At 26.8% G+C, this 17027-nt stretch overlaps 1 protein-coding gene across 2 annotated transcripts; it reads left to right on the forward strand.

The window, feature by feature from the left end:
* Positions 1–294: 294 nt before the first annotated feature.
* LOC127283188 (delta-1-pyrroline-5-carboxylate synthase) lies at positions 295–16919 on the forward strand. 2 transcript variants are annotated; one of them, XM_051307901.1, is made up of 7 exons: positions 318–470; positions 2283–2339; positions 5656–5989; positions 9871–10518; positions 11883–12700; positions 13437–13727; positions 14614–16919. In XM_051307901.1, the coding sequence occupies exons 3-7, from the start codon at positions 5875–5877 to the stop codon at positions 14782–14784; spliced, it is 2043 nt and encodes a 680-aa protein (XP_051163858.1). In that variant the 5' UTR covers positions 318–470; positions 2283–2339; positions 5656–5874; the 3' UTR covers positions 14785–16919. The 2 variants fall into 2 exon arrangements, with proteins under 2 accessions (XP_051163857.1, XP_051163858.1); XM_051307900.1 differs by lacking the exon at positions 2283–2339 and having other exon boundaries at positions 295–470.
* The last annotated feature ends 108 nt before the right edge of the window (positions 16920–17027 follow it).

A 17027-nucleotide genomic window follows, 5' to 3' on the forward strand; every position in this document is an offset into this window, starting at 1 on the left:
AAAAAAAACCTCCAAAATTATCTCTTAATACCAAAAAAAAATGGTTCTAGAATTTTTTTTCAATATTAAAAAAATATATAATTTAATTATAAAGTTAATGTTAATTTTTATAAAATTAATTTTGAAGAAAAAAGTTGAAAAAAAATTTTTTTTTTCCTATTTTTGAATGCACGTGTCCTTGTGTAATAATAATTCTCTTGAATCTTCATTACGCCAATGTATCTCTTAGGAAACTGCGTCCCCACCACTAATAATTTAATCAAAATTGATAAGAGTTTCTTTTTTCATGTCTCGCGAAACTCTTATAATGAATGTCAGTGTGTTGCTAAACATCGCGATCATTCCTTCGACTCTCGAGAGTCTAATCGACGTAGGCGAAGATGTACGCGGCACTTTTATCGCTGAGGTCAACGAGGCTGACACCCTCATTTGGCAGATTTGCCTCCTCAGCTTCCGGTCATCTTCCACCTGTACGTAAAATGACCCTCAAAAAAAGTGTTATAATAATTATTTCCTCTCTCTCTCTACACTCAGAGAAATGGTATATTTGTCTCCGAGCCTACTAACTCATTTATTTGTTGCAAATATATTTTATTTCATTGAAATAAAAAATTTATTTGAGCCAAAGAAAAATTTATTTCTGACAAATAAAATTTTTATTTACTTCAAATAAATAAGTTAGTAGGCTCTGAGACAAATATACGTTTATTTAACTCAAATATATTTTATTTGGTTAAAATAAATCATTTCTCTGGGTGTATATATGAGAAAAAATATAAATAAATAATTTAATTTATAAATTTATTTCAAGTAAATTTTATTTGTGCCAAAACAAATTTTTTTAATTAGTGCTTCCTCATAGAGGAAGTATTGTATTTTAATTCATATTTAATTATAACAAATATATTTTTATTTAATTTAAATAAATTATATTTGGTTCGAAAAATTCTCTCTGCGTGCGTATAAAATATGTATAATTTAAAAGTGATAATGTGTATACTATTTTTTATGGATTACAACGTAATTATATATCCGTTTATTCTTTTTTTTTGGTTGGAAGTTTTAAAAGTAAGAAATATTTTTAATATTAATAATACTTTTTTGGAAGTTAGGGAAAAATTAGAAAAATCATAAAATAAAATTGTCAATTAAAAACAGGGAAAACTGTCCCAGTTTTTCTGTCTTATAAAAAAAAAGATCTTCTACATTTCCATTTTTTCAATATATATATATAAATTGTTACCACACAGATATAAAATATGTTCTTAATTAAAAAAAAGATCTTAATCCAGTTTCCATGATATATACATGTCTTAATGAAGAATGCAGTCTATATAGAACTTGGAAATTATTAGTGAAACCTACTTCCATAACAAAGTATTGTATAAATATTTATATTAGAAGTTTAACTTGGCTGTACCTTTCATATTAAATTCCAAACCAACCCCCATATTCACATCAACGCACCCTCAGGGGGAAAAGGGTCGAACGGAATAATTCTATAATACCCGCACACATCAAAACTAATTCCTCGAAAACAAGTCTCGAAATATTATATACTCAAAATAAAATTTGTATATATAGTCATTAATAATTAGAAACGATAATAATTAACATTAATGATAATTGCATTCAATAATAATAGTTCATTTTAATGGTCTAGTTTAGTACTGTCCTTGATGTATAATTATTACACGAGAGTATATAGTGATTACAGAAATAAGGAAAAAAATTTATTTCAAACTTAATAAAAATAATTTTTAGAAAATACAAATAATTATATTTGTTTTTATTTTTCACTTAAATTATTTAATTTAAATTAATTAATTTTTTGAGCTAATTATACAAGAATTATATATTATCGGTGTTAGAAAAGAAGGAAAAAAAGCTTATTCTGGGGAAATTTTCATTAGGAACTTTTTGCTAATTGAATTTTGCTCGAAAGAAGAAATATATTGTATAGGTCATTCGAAAATTAAGTTTGTGATGCCTGGAGAGTAAAATCATGCCATTTGCCCTAGGTTAGAAAATAAGGAACACGTTTTCGTGCTTTCAAAATGTGAAACGTGTATATGTCGAGAGAAAACTTTTGATGTGCTATTCACTACAGTAACAAACCTGACAGTCTGAAAGAGAGCGAGAGAGAGAGAGAGAGAGCAAAACAAAGTAACTGGATAACCAATAATAACTATTTTCCGTGAAATCTCTCTCTCTATAAAGCTTGAATTTCTCTCAATTTCATTTTTTTTTTTTTTTTTTTTTTTTTTTTGATAAAATAAAAGAGAAATTACCAAAAGGATTGAAAAAAAACTCCACTAAACAATGAAATAAAGTCAAACGTAAGAGAAATTTCAACAGACTTTAATGTGATAAAACGTTTTGACATTATTATTCCAGACGTTCAAAGAAAATCTTCAATTATAAAAAAAAAAAATGGTGAAAATTTACTCAACTTTAAAAATTCTTTTGTTTATTTGTTTTTTTAATGTTCAAAGAGACAATTGTTATCTTACAATTTCCGACATTCGGTTTATCTAAAAAAAAAATCTCTTATGTCAATTATTAATCGTTGAAAAATTATAATAAAATAAAGTAGAAAAAATAGAAAAATTGAGGATTCAAATACCTATTAGAATAATATATATATATTTCAAATTTCAACATTCATTGCGGAAGATAATTCATCTTGATAAACTTATCTTTGAATATTGTTATCTGTTTATAAAAGAATCACATGATTACAAGATACGTCGAATCTTTAATCTTTTCCCTGATTCTTTGAAATAATAAAGAAGGAAAAAAAAACCCGTGAACTATTTAGTATGAATTTCATATTTTACAACTTTGCAAATATTCATATTATTGACAATAAAGAGTGAATCATAATTGCATTATATAATTCATTATGTCAAACAAAATATAATTTGCACGCATTAAAAAAAATTTTTTTTTCGAATTCCGTCTGAATAATAAGAACAATAAAAGAATTTCTTAATAACTGCGGAATATAAAAGCAATTAAGAGAATTATTATTCCATAAAAAGTTTTGCATAATATATTCTCAAAATTAGTTATTTATAATTAATAATTTATAATATAATTAATTAATAATTTTATTCTAAATATAACTTTTGTTTGAAATTGAAAAAGTATTTCTTCAAATTAAACAAATTTTTAAATCAAATAAATTTTCTTTAAATTAAAGAAATTTTTTCTTTGACCCTACACTATAAGAGAAATGATATATTTTTCTGAGAGCCAAATAAATATTCATTGTTTCAAATATTTATTTGTTTGAAATATATTTTTATTTGATTTAAATACAAATTTTATTTATGAGAAATAAAATGTTTATTTACGTCAAATAAAGGGGATAGTAGGCTTTGAGACAAATATACGTTTACATATTTAACTAAAATATATATTTGGTTCGAATAAAACATTTTTCTGTATATAATATTTAGGGCCGAGAAAAATTATCTCTATTTTTTTTTTTTTTTTTTTTTGACGAAAAATAGTAAAAATTATTATATAGAAAAAAAACATGGCGTGATTGGACACTTTTGTTTTTCTCGCGTACACCATATGAGAAACGAGATTTCACAATTCGTTGATTTTCCTGGTAAATTCTGAAGCGTATATAATTTGCACATAAGATTGAAAATTGTCCGCTTCACACCATGTTGATTCTTGTGTATATGATACCATATCAACGTGTGTCATATATATATAGCGACAGGAATATTATTGACTTGTTGGTTTGCATGATCAAATTATCAAAACCAAATTCTCTCCATGTTTCCCCTTAACGAATGCGTAGCTGATGTCAATCGTCATTATAATTAACAGTATTTTCCTGAAGTATTATCATCCCTGGCTCATATATATATATGTATATATACCATACACCATATATAGTGTCAAGGTAGACAAATTACTAACACACTGCATGATTGATTATCGCGTTGTTGTTTATCACAAACAATTCATGTGTGGTCCATTTTCATGCGCTCACACACAATACATATATATATATATATATATATATATAATTCTCCAGAGTCTGATCATCATGAACGAAACGATAAAACGTGTCTATGAAATGTTTTCCATCACGTTGTAGATCAAAGTTTCAATGTTGCGCTTTTTATTAATCTCATATTCACGATTATATATATCGTCGGAAATTGATGATTTTATGTATATTAGATTCATTTACATTTTTTGTATTTAATACAACAAAATGTTTTTCATATTAAAGATTTTCTCTCTAAATCAGAAACTAATTTTTCGGTGGAAAAAATAATCAAATTAAATTACAATAAGAAATATTTGTTTCAGAGTCAAATAAATATTTATTTGTTACAAAAATTGAGTTGAGTTAAATAAAAATTTTATTTGTGCTAAATAAATGTTTTTTTATTTAAAAGCAAATATATGTTTTTTGTTATAAAAGCCAAAGAGTCAGCGTTTCAGTTAATGGTATGGTTTTATGAACATGGTTTATTTTTGCAATCGATGTAACAAACTTCAAATAAATGTGTTTTAATTTTCGAAATATATACTTTTACTACTGATATTAAAATTAGAATATTATATCTAACATAACATTGTTTATAAACTGTTATTTCTAACAAAAACAGAATTTTGCATAAGCAATTAAAAACGTTTTGTCTGACTAAAATTTACTTTTACTATTAATTATAATTATACAACTAGGTAATAAAAAAAATCTAAAAAATCTTTTGTCTAACTAAAACATAAACAATTATTATACTGATATCATGTTTAAAAAACGTGAAAAAAAGTTGTCTGACTAAAAATGGTCTTCACTATTAATAACAAAAGAGAAAAAAAGTCTGACTGATAATCACTTTTACTCGATATGAATTATTAGTAAAATAACTCACATTTTTCTTCTGAATATATTCAGATAACAAAAAATTTACAAAAAAAACAAATATATATATTTTTTGCAATTTTATTTTATCTAAATATATTCAGAAATAAAATGTGTGTGTTATTTTACTACGAATTGACACCGTAAACTAAAAATTCAATCTTTGCTTGCTTTCTTAGTCAATAGTAATTTTCTTTGCAACGGTACACTCATGACATGTGTGTATGACTACACTTGGGAAATCTACGGAAACACACCACCTCCAAGATTCCTCGACATAGTTTTTCTAAATTTTCTATCTTGAGAATATGGTTTTTTTTTCTGAGACAAATGTATGTGAAACAATATTTATATAAAATTCTCAAAATTATTCATACAAAAAAAAATAGAAATTCGTCGCTTCTTTATTATATACACCAAGAATTATAAATCAAAAAATAATTGTTTTTATTCGAACCAAATATTTTTTTAAAAATAAAAATAAGAAAAAAATGTTTTTTTCCACACTGAAAAAATTTATACCCAGAGAAATGTTTATTTGAACCAAATATCATATATTTGAGTTAAATAAACGTATATTTGTTTCACAGCCTACTAGTGTATTTATTTGGCGTAAATAAAATTTTTTATTTAAATCAAACAAAAATTCTCAGAGCCAAATAAATATTTATTTCATTTAAATAAAAAATTTTATTGACGCCAAATAAATTTCTTTAAATTCTTCTTTTTTTTTGGTTTTCTTTTGGTGATTATAGAGTAATCGATTAGACATTCGACGAGAACATCAAACAGCGGATCGACCACGTAAGGGTACATTCACGGAAAGAAGTCAACTTAAATATGCACGTCGATTGGTGGTAAAATTGGGAAGTGCTGTAATTACAAGGGAAGATGAGCATGGACTTGCTTTAGGTCGTTTAGCATCAATAGTGGAACAAGTGGCAGAATGTCAAATTGAAGGTAGAGAATGTATAATGGTGACAAGTGGTGCAGTGGCTTTTGGAAAACAGAAATTACATCAGGAACTCTTAATGTCCCTTTCAATGCGAGAAACACTCAGTCCTGCAGATCATACACGTGAACATGCAGGTAATATATTATAATAATTAGATATTTTAAAAACTCACCACAATCTTTTTATAGACATTATTTTCAATCTCCTTTTGGTCCTTATTTTTTTTTGCAGATTCTGAAATAAATAATAAATTTTTGTTTTCTTAAAAAGGTGTTGATTAATTTAATTTTTAATTATTTTTTCTTATAATTTTATAAATGATTTTTATAAAAAAAATGACAATGAGGCAAATAGTATTTTTAATTTTGCGTTAGATAAAATTTTTTTTGTCTCAAAACGCCAATAAAAATATTTCTCTAGGGTACTTATCTGTAAAAAATTAAATTAATACCTAAATGAAAAGATAACAAAAAAAAATCAATTTCTTTTGCAAAATAATTAATTTTGACTTTAATGTTTCTGCTTGTCGAATTCAACGAATAACATGCGGAAACATAGCATACATTATTAGATCTGATGCATTACTTGCAATCCCTGCTCTTGCCGTCATTTATTATTACTATAATACAGTATCTCGTAATCCGAGTGACATTATCATTGGTATTTCATGAATCAAATCGAGTCTATGCAGAAATGTGGGAATTGGATATTGCGAGAAGCTTCATAAAACAAAAATATATATGTATCCATAGATAAATTTCCATAAAATAAACACGCGTAAAAATAATTAATCTATCAAAAAAAAAAGTGATTTTCATTTTATCGTAACAAACATTTTTTTCACATTATTATAAATCATATTGAAAAGATTTTTGTTTTTTAATTATCAAAATTTTTAGTCTAAATTAGATAATATTAGAATAAAAAATTTAATGAAATATAAATTTGCTACATAAATAATTATTGACAATAAATAAATATTTATTTGACTCTGGGATAAATATATATAATATTTTTTCCTGGGTATAGTTTTCAATTTATAATTGAACCCCTTTTAATATTAAAAGAAATAAATAATAAAACCGAATTTGTAAAATTAGGTTATTTATAAATAACTGAGAAATAAATAATTTAAATATTTTAAAAATACGGTTACATTTTCTGTGAAGTGTCACTTGTACTCGAATTCTATTTACTATATAAAAACAGAATACATTTCATTTTTATCAACTCCTTTCGAGAGTGGCCCAGGGGTAAAAATAAATCTAGCTTTCTCTCTCTAGAAAACGTATAGAAAAGTGACATAAAAACACACACTTGGAATTTTATAGCTTCCTAATATGTATTTGATTTAAAGGAATAAAATTTATCTATAATAAATTTTTCCATATAGAAAAAAAGTAATAGTTTATATTGTCAATAGAATAGAAAATTGCAAAAATTACATGTTAATAATATTCTCTTTTTCATAAATATTTTTTTTTCTTTCACCCAGTTCCATTTTCTTTCATAAAAAAAATTTTTTTAACCCTTGATTCAGAGCTACCTTTTGTTATATATAAAAACTAAGAAAAAAAATGTGCTTTTTGTTTTACTTTTTAATTAATCCTCCTGCAGAGGATTATTATTTATATTTATTTATTAATATAATAATAGATTAAAAAATAAATTTCTAGAATTTTTATTTTTATTGTAATAAATTTATTATAGATATAGGATTTTTTAAAAATTATCCTCTTTTTTAAGTATCAAAAAAAAAATGTCTAACTTTTTCTTAATATTTTCTTCTTTTAAGACAGAATATAAGTTTTTTCTCTTTTCCCCTCTCTATTCACAAGCTTCAAATGCAGGACTCGTTGAGACTGTTTACTATCTTACATTCTTCTTTTTTCCTTCTTTGGAATAAGGATCTCACAAGCCCTTAACTTTTGTTATACACAAAAGGAAGTATTAAAAGTTTTCTCTCCAAATGTAAAATATATATTTACCCATTTTTTAGCGACAAATTTAGACGCGTGAAAACTTGTTATTTTTTTCATAAGAAAAAAAATATGCGACCATATATATAATAATAAGTTCTTTGATGAAAAAACTAAACTTTTTTAGTTTTCTATTTATGGGGGAAAAACTTTTATTTTTATCTACTCAATAAACTTATTTTATTTATTATAATAGAGAAATTTTTTTAATGAAAAAAAAAAAATTTATTTTTTTTGTGTTAACAAAATGTTTTACATACAAAATGCAAATTCGATTCGAGTGTTTATAAATCTAATAAATCCTTTATACAATGGAACATGATGAAATTCTCATCAATTGAATGAATGAGTTTATGTCTCGATTATATGTAATTTATTATTCTAAAACGAACATTATATTTCGAATGCAACAAACATGTTAACAATGAAATTGAAATGTAATACCGATTTGAAGAATTTAAATGCATGTGATTCGAATAGATAATTTCCCAATTTGGTCATTAAAATGTGAGTGGTCAACCGCATTCCGGAAATATTGGACACATTTCCCCTTCACTGATGTATAAATGATCAAATTTTAAATCACACAAAAGTTCATTTAATTTCTCGTTCAGACAATATATATAATTATATGACACAATTTAAATTTATCGAATAATTAGAATGAAAATAAAAAAAAAACCAAATTAGTCTTTATTTTTTAATTTTTAATAAAAGACAATGATTCTAATAATAATAGTTTGTGAACTGAAAATAAACACTAATTAAATTTCACTAATCAGTTTAATGGTGAAAACACATTTAGAAATGAAATTTTCGTAATAATAGCTAAATAACTTTTTATACTTTGTATTGTGTATAGAAATTTGTTAGAGTTGAAACTACACTTTGATTGCTATCCAATTATATTATCTAATTTTCCATTTATACTTTGGTGACAGAAAATAACATCGCGTGTTTGCCAATAATTATACGTCATAACCAATTTAAGCAAAATTTATTTTTCCATTCTATCAAGTAGAAATAATTCTGTTAATATATATATATTTTTTTTTTCTCCCAAAAATTGGATTATTTTTCAATTATTTAATTTCCACACTGAGATATATATTTGTTTCTATAAGAATTTAAATAAAAAAAAGATTTAAACAAATTCAAAAATAAAACATTAAATTGTTTAAAAATTTTATAAAATTTTAAATATATATTTAAAAATTAAAAAGATTTTTAAAATTGAAATTTCAAAAAAAAAATTAAAGGAACATAAATAAAAGTGGAGAGAAATAAAAATCCTCCAATGATTGAAACGATAAAATTACAATTTCCAGGAAAATGGCGTGTTAAATTTTCTTGCAATGTTGTGTAGTTTGAATAAATCACAAAAGCTCGACCGCATTCGTATCAAGATTTCAATTCAAAGTTTTATCGCTGTGGAAACTTGTCCTCACTAGCAAACAAACTTGCAATAAACAACTTTTCTCCAAGAAATTTAAATTAACATTTTCCAGGCAAGTTACTTTCTGAAACACAATTATTGGCAAACTGTCGGAAACATTTTTTTTTTATTTTATTCTTATGGCAATGAATATTTAAATTAGTAATTATTATCAATATTTTTCTGTTTTTATAAATAAGAAAAAATAAATATATTAGCAAAATTTAAATTTTATTAATTATTTTATAGTAAAATTCCCGTCTTTAAAATAATTTTCTAGGAAAATTTTTAATTTCAAAGAGTACCGTTTTATCAAATATTGTAACATTTGGTATTTTCTCCCTTACTGACTGATGGTAAGGTAGATTCCTATAATGCCAGCAGTGGTATTTGTTTCTATTTTCTCCCTAATTGACAGACGCTAAGGTAGATTTCCATCTTAACAGCAGTTAATAATGAGTATTTTTATATATTTCCTTCATTACCGACTGAAGGTGAGATAGATTCCTATATAACCAGCAGTCGGTAAATTCTAAATAGAAATTCAAATGAAAATTACTAAAATACATAAAACTGAAAATAATTTTTATCTCTAAAACAGGAAATCTATTGGAACCAAGAGCAGCGGCAGCAGTTGGTCAATCGGGTCTTATGTCCCTGTATGATGCAATGTTTGCACAATATGGTGTGAAATTGGCACAGGTTTTAGTGACAAAACCCGATTTTTATAATGAAGAAACGAGAAAAAATCTATTCAGTACACTCAGTGAATTAATAAGTTTGAATATTGTGCCAATTATTAATACAAATGATGCTGTGTCACCGCCACCACAAGTTGATGAGGAAGTGGCTGGCAGTGGTGGTCGAAGGGGAATTTCCATTAAAGACAATGATTCATTGGCAGCAATGCTTGCTGCTGAGGTACAGGCTGACCTTCTAATTCTCATGAGCGACGTGGATGGCATTTATAATTTACCACCTTGGCAAGATGGTGCCAGAATGCTGCACACGTTCACATCCGATTTGCGAGGTACCATTAAGTTTGGGCAAAAATCCAAAGTCGGCACTGGTGGAATGGATGCAAAAGTCAACGCTGCACTATGGGCATTGGACAGAGGTGTTTCTGTTGTTATTTGTAATGGCACTCAAGAAAAGGCCATTAAAAGTATTTTGTCGGGAAGAAAAATTGGTACACTCTTCACTGAATCAACAACATCTTCAGCGCCCGTTGAAGTTGTTGCCGAAAATGGTGAGATTTTCTTTTTATAATGCCAAAAATAGTACATTTTTAATTTCATAATATTCTTGCAATTTTTTTTCATTTTTAAAAAAAGAGTGAAAAAAAATTAAAAAAGTTTTTATTATACTTTTTTGGTGCCAATCTGCGCACGGTACAATTTCTTATAAGCTATATAAAATCGACAAATATAGAAACCGTAATGAAAAACTTTCCAGATAATCTTTTTTCTACAACTTTGATCATATAATTCTATAAAAGTTCAAAAAAAAAAAATTTTTGTTAGAGAAGTATTTTTATTTTGAAACAATTTACTTTTTTAAAATTCTATTTTAATTATTACAATTGTTTACAAGTTAACAATTAAATTTGTTCACGAATTATCGTTTGCCATTAAACATTCCTCTTTTCATTTGCGCACAAATTACCATGTGTCCTAATTCCTTTGTAACCAAGATTTGAATTTTGTTCAATTATCATTAGATCGTGCAAATCACTTCACTTTCGAAAGGGGAGGGGGGAGAGGAAATGAAATTCCCCCATAAAAGGGAATTAGTATAATAACGCGAGAAAATAAATTTTTGAAAACAGAAAAAAAGAAGATAATGAAATCGAATTAATATTCAGAGGAATAAAAGAAAAAGAGGGGGAACAAAATTGGAAGGAATAAATTTACGAGGAAATGGAGCAAGAAATTGAGAAACAAATAGGAATAAATTGTAAAAAAAAAACAAAAGAGATTTGAAAAATAGATTGACAATTAATTTGTGAATGATGAGTAGATGAAAAATTCTAATTCTCTAAAATTGTTTTTATTTTCTGCAATATTTTTTTTTATTAGTAGTATTTTTTTCTATATTGAATATTTGATATGGCAAAAAACAAAATATCAATTTCCTTTAAAATATTTTCTTTTAAAGGAAACTCGCTCTAAATTCCAATGCAAATACGAAATTGAACCAAAGATCCTTTCTCTCGAATCAACATCATTTCCCTTTTGGCATCTCTCGTCCACTTTAATAAGAGCACCAAATGCGCGGCTCTCTCCACCTACATATATATATATATAGAGAGAGAGAAATGAATTCCTATGCCAAAGAATGAGATAAATTCCGATTCTAGAATGATTTTTCGATAGCGACAAACAGCTTAATCTAAAAGGTTTCAAGTTTCATATTTGAAAATAAAGGAAAATAAAAGTTATGAAAAAATCGAAAAACTATTACAAAAGGGACGCATGAATCAGCTCTAAACCACATTTTATAGAATTATTATTTGATAGAATCTTATTCTTTAGAATGTTAAATTGGTAGAATATTTATTTATTCGAAAATTAATGTTTTTGGAATTTTCTAATTTTTAATAATCGATTTCAGCTCGAACGGGAAGCAGAATACTTCAGGCACTTAAACCAGAAGAGCGAGCACAATGCATCAACACTTTAGCGGATTTACTCGAATCGAAGCAAAGTGATATTTTGGATGCGAACAATAAAGATTTGGAGGAGGGTCGAAAAAGTGGTTTGGCAAAGCCATTACTATCTCGTTTATCACTGACACCATCAAAATTAAATTCCCTAAGTCATGGTCTTCGACAAATTGCCGCGACATCTTTGAACAATGTTGGACGTGTAATTAGAAGAACAAAATTGGCCGATGATCTTGAATTAAAACAAATAACAGTGCCAATTGGTGTTTTATTGGTGATTTTTGAATCGAGACCCGACAGTCTACCTCAAGTTGCAGCATTGGCTATGTCAAGTGCAAATGGCCTATTATTAAAGGGAGGTAAAGAGGCAGCCTACAGCAACAAGTGCCTTATGGATCTTGTGAAAGAGGCATTAAGCTCAGTTGGTGCAGCTAATGCCATTTCTCTTGTATCCACAAGGGAGGAAATTGGTGATTTGCTCTCAATGGAGAAGCACATCGATCTTATTATTCCCCGCGGTAGCTCGGAACTTGTCCGCTCAATTCAGTTGCAGTCAAAGCATATACCTGTCTTGGGACATGCCGAGGGCATATGTCACGTCTATGTTGATAAGGAAGCAGATCTTGTTAAAGCAATGAGAATTATTCGTGATTCAAAATGTGATTATCCAGCAGCGTGCAATGCAATGGAAACACTTTTAATACATGAAAATCTTATGAGCAGTAGTTTCTTCTCTGATGTTTGCAATATGCTACAACGCGAAGGGGTAAGTTCAGATATATATATGCGCGCAGGTTCATGAATTTATCAATTTGTCTTAGAAAATGTTTATACGACTGCATAAAAAGAGTGCAAGAGAATCTCTCTTGAGAAATTTCTACAAATGCAAATTATTCCTTAGAAATATTCAGTTGGAGTGTGAAAATACTTCCGTCATTCAAATTTCGTCATATATATGCTTCTTTATACATAAGTTGAAAAACATTCGAGTGCATTAGGAAAAGGTTGCGCGTCAAAAAAAATTAATAAATTTTCGATTTAGAAATCAGATGATTTCTGTTTTGGAAATTTTAAAAAGTAGAATTTATATTCAACTGAATGTACAGTTTTTTCGAAAACGTTTATAAATACTGAAATTTATAAACCGCTGTTGGATTTTTTTTTCTTGACAAATAGTGAAAAATGTTTATCTAACTAAAATCGCTTGTGAAAATCAGACTGGAGAGTCTCTGGGGGATTTTTTTTTTGAAAGTTAATCTACTCAAGGTAAAATAAACCAAATAGTGTTAGAGGTAGAAAAAATATTTCCTTTATCTATATAAAATAATGCTCTCTATGTGAAATATTCGTAATTCCAAAAATGATTCTCACTCTTATTTTTCAATATTAAAATTTAAAATAATTTTTCTTTCCCTTAATTTTGTTAAATATAAATAAATTTATTTTGAATTTTAAAATTGTGAGGATGGAAAAAAATGTTTCTTTTTTTCTGTAAAATATAGGTCAAGATTAATTCTGGTCAAAAGCTACAGCAACAATTAACTTTTGGACCACCGGCGGCTAAAAGTATGAAGATTGAATATGGAGCTTTAGAATGTACTATTGAACTTGTCACGGATCTTGACGACGCGATAAATCACATACACAAATATGGAAGTGGACACACGGACACAATTGTCACTGAAGATATGAAAAGGGCAACTCATTTTCAAAGAGAAGTCGACAGTGCATGTGTCTTTCATAATGCCAGCACTCGTTTTGCCGATGGTTACAGATTTGGCCTCGGTGCTGAGGTAAGCTGATTTATGATATTATTATAATTATCTAAGTTTGCATTTTCGATTAATTAAAAATATTCACTTCGCTGATTTTCCTTTTTCGCAAAATTAGTCGCAAAATTATGGGAGTAATTATACCATTTAAAAAAATTATTTTTCTACTAAAAAACATTTTTTAAAAAATATAAAAAAAATTATTAATTTTTTGTGTTTGTAATTTACTGGACAAGATAAGTCTTTAAGCTTTTTTAAACCATCGATATTAAACGATATATATATAAAAATACGCGCCTTACCTATATATAAATAGGACAATATTGATTTCTTTTAACGTTCCAATATAGAAAAAAAAGAACGTTTCACTATTGTACTATATGAATCTTTAGTTTTTTTTTTTTTTTTTGTTTAACTGACTTACAGAAGCTTTTAAAATAATCCCTCGTAAAAATAAAGAGCCTGACAATATATTTCTCGTATATGAGAAATATTGTCAGGCTCTTTATTTTACCTATATATATATATATATATAGCTAAAAGCTTCAGTGAATTGTTATAAAGACAGGACATTTTTTTCTAAGTAAAATGCGTTTAAGATTAAAAAGATTTTCAATAACTTGAAATATAACAATTCAAAATCTGATTTGAATACAATTTTCTTCAGTTCTTTTTTACCTCTCCACCATATAGTTTGTGTATTAATAATTAATTTTTTAATTAATTTATAAATTTTGAAAAAAATTTCAATTTTTTAATAATAAAATTGCAAAAATTCTCTCCTGAGAGAAAATATAAAAATCATGTGTGATATCGCGCAGTTAATTCAAAATTTGATAATTTGAAATCAATTTTGGAAGATAGCAAACAGTAATTCAAAGTTTGATTGCACGAATTGTTATTGCAGGTTGGTATCTCGACTGCTCGAATTCATGCTCGAGGTCCCGTGGGAGTCGACGGTTTATTAACGACAAAGTGGGTCTTGCAAGGAGATGGTCACACAGCATCCGACTTCTCAGAAACTGGTGGTAAAACTTTCCTTCATCAGAACTTGCCAATTGACAAAGAGGTGAACTGAATTTAAAATCAACTTTTTGGAGACAAAAAAAAAATGAAGAAGAAAAGAAAAGAAAAATGAATGAAACACACACACAGAAGCCTCCGCGTGACTTGGCTGTGACAATTTTTTTTCATATAAATATTATTATAAAGGTAATCTTTCGAAGAATTCATCATAAATCGTAAAAAAAGAAAATTACGATAAAGGTAGGACAATTTTTTTTTCAAAAATAATTTTTAGTTTTATTTTGAAAAATTATAGATCAATTTTCCTGTTGAGGAATTCTATTTGAATTGAATTTTTAATATTCTTATATGAGAATTTAATCCTTTTATAGTGGGTGATACTTTTAATTATAATTCCAAAAATTAATTTATTATTTATTATATTGGAATAAATGAAAAAAAGAAGTTTCTTGAATGAGGAAACTAATTTTTTTTGTAAATAATTTCACAATTGAAATATATAGTAATATGTACCGCATACATTAATGTGCGATGGCTAATTTTAAAAGTTTGAAAATGAGTTGACAAGTTTTCGCATGTTTCATAGAATAACAAACTCTCTTTCTCTCTAAACGATGTTTTGAAGCGGGTCGAAGTTTCCAAGTTACTTTTTTTTTTTATCACAATAGCATATTCTCGACGTTTTTATATACCTAACAGCACATATATCAGACCAATACGAGAATCCTTTCCAAACTACGAATAATGTTACGGATTTTAGGTCAACAAATGGACTTGAAAGTTGATGCGGAAAACTTGGCAACGACTGTTTGTGGTTGATTTTTCTTCTCGACAATATAATGTATCTATTAGTAATTCTTTCGAGGAAAATAACTTTTTTTTTCTTAAATTCCTAGCAAAAAAAAAAAAATACAAAATTATTAGTGACAATTGTTGAAAGTATAACTTAGAAAAGAATGAAACAAGCTCTAAAATAAGTTGATGGTAAACAAATTTTGAGAGTAAAGTTGAAATACTTGTCAAGAATATTTACATAAATTATTATTTGAAACTGACTTTCGTTTAAACATTCTAAACTTCTGTATAGGAAATATATAGATAAAAGTTTACCTTTCGAAAAAGAAATTTGACTTTTACAATAAATTGTTTAAAATAGAAGTAAATTCTGTGGATAAGTTTGCTTGTGAAACTTTTCTAACTTTTGGAAGATGAGTTTTCAAACAATCAACAAAGTAGAGTAAAAACTTTATGACCAAGTTTTTCTTGATAGATATAGAGGTAATTTTTTTTTATTTTCCTATTTTTATGAAACCTATATTAGTTAAAAGAATAATTTTCGAAATGAGGAACTGTCAATATTGATTGTCTTTTATTAGATAAATATTTTTATAAACCTGTATTTACCATGTAAATCAATCAATAATTTCAGAGAACGAGATGGATCAGATCAACTTGTATTGAATCTTGCTTTTTTTAGTATCAAGAAATAAAGTTCAAATTTCATAAGCTATCATCTAGAATTTTCCATTTTTCCCCTCCTCACTCTTTCTCTTCTTACGCTAGAAAATCAATCTAACTTTGATATCAACTTTTCAATCTCCAAGAGAGACGAATCTCTTAATCTTGTAAAATGCGACATTGACAACATTTAATTGACTCTGCTCCGCACACAATAAAATTTATCGTTAATTGTCTTTTTCAATCAATTTGACAATTATCTTTTATAATTCTTATATTATGTATAGTTTCTTCGAAGTACTTTAATCGACAATTTTCTTTCATTGAAAAAAAAAACAAAAAATTTTTTTCACTTCACTGTCATAAAATCATTGTCATTCTCATTGTCATTGAAACTAAAGATCCTGCGCGCTTCGATAGACGAGACATCAATTAATCTTCGACCGAAAAAAATAGGTCAGATGTGACGATATTTTACGCGAAAGAAAAAGAGAGAGAGAGAAAGAGTATATATACTCAGCACACAATTTTAAGATAAAAACTAGGTCTGTGCTTTTGCTATTCTTTGGAAATGCGAAATATACATAGGGAATAAAGTTGTAAGTTCCGTGACATGCGAAAAATATGTGAAGAAGAATTTTTATCCTATTCATCATATGAGAAAGTATAATTTTAAATTCGATATTAATAAAAAGCGGAAACTTAAAAATCCGTAAAAATCTTCGACCACTAGCGCCTTTTTTTTCTCTTTCTATTTCCCTCAATTCATAAGAAATGAAAAAATCGAATGAGACTGCTGATCGGCAAAAATATGTCTCCCTCAAAGTAGAAAAGAAT

The sequence above is a fragment of the Leptopilina boulardi genome, unplaced genomic scaffold (assembly GCF_019393585.1).
Source record: "Leptopilina boulardi isolate dan_hultmark-lab unplaced genomic scaffold, ZJU_Lbou_2.1 LbouV2_31, whole genome shotgun sequence".
NCBI classification, from domain to species: Eukaryota; Metazoa; Arthropoda; class Insecta; order Hymenoptera; family Figitidae; genus Leptopilina; species Leptopilina boulardi.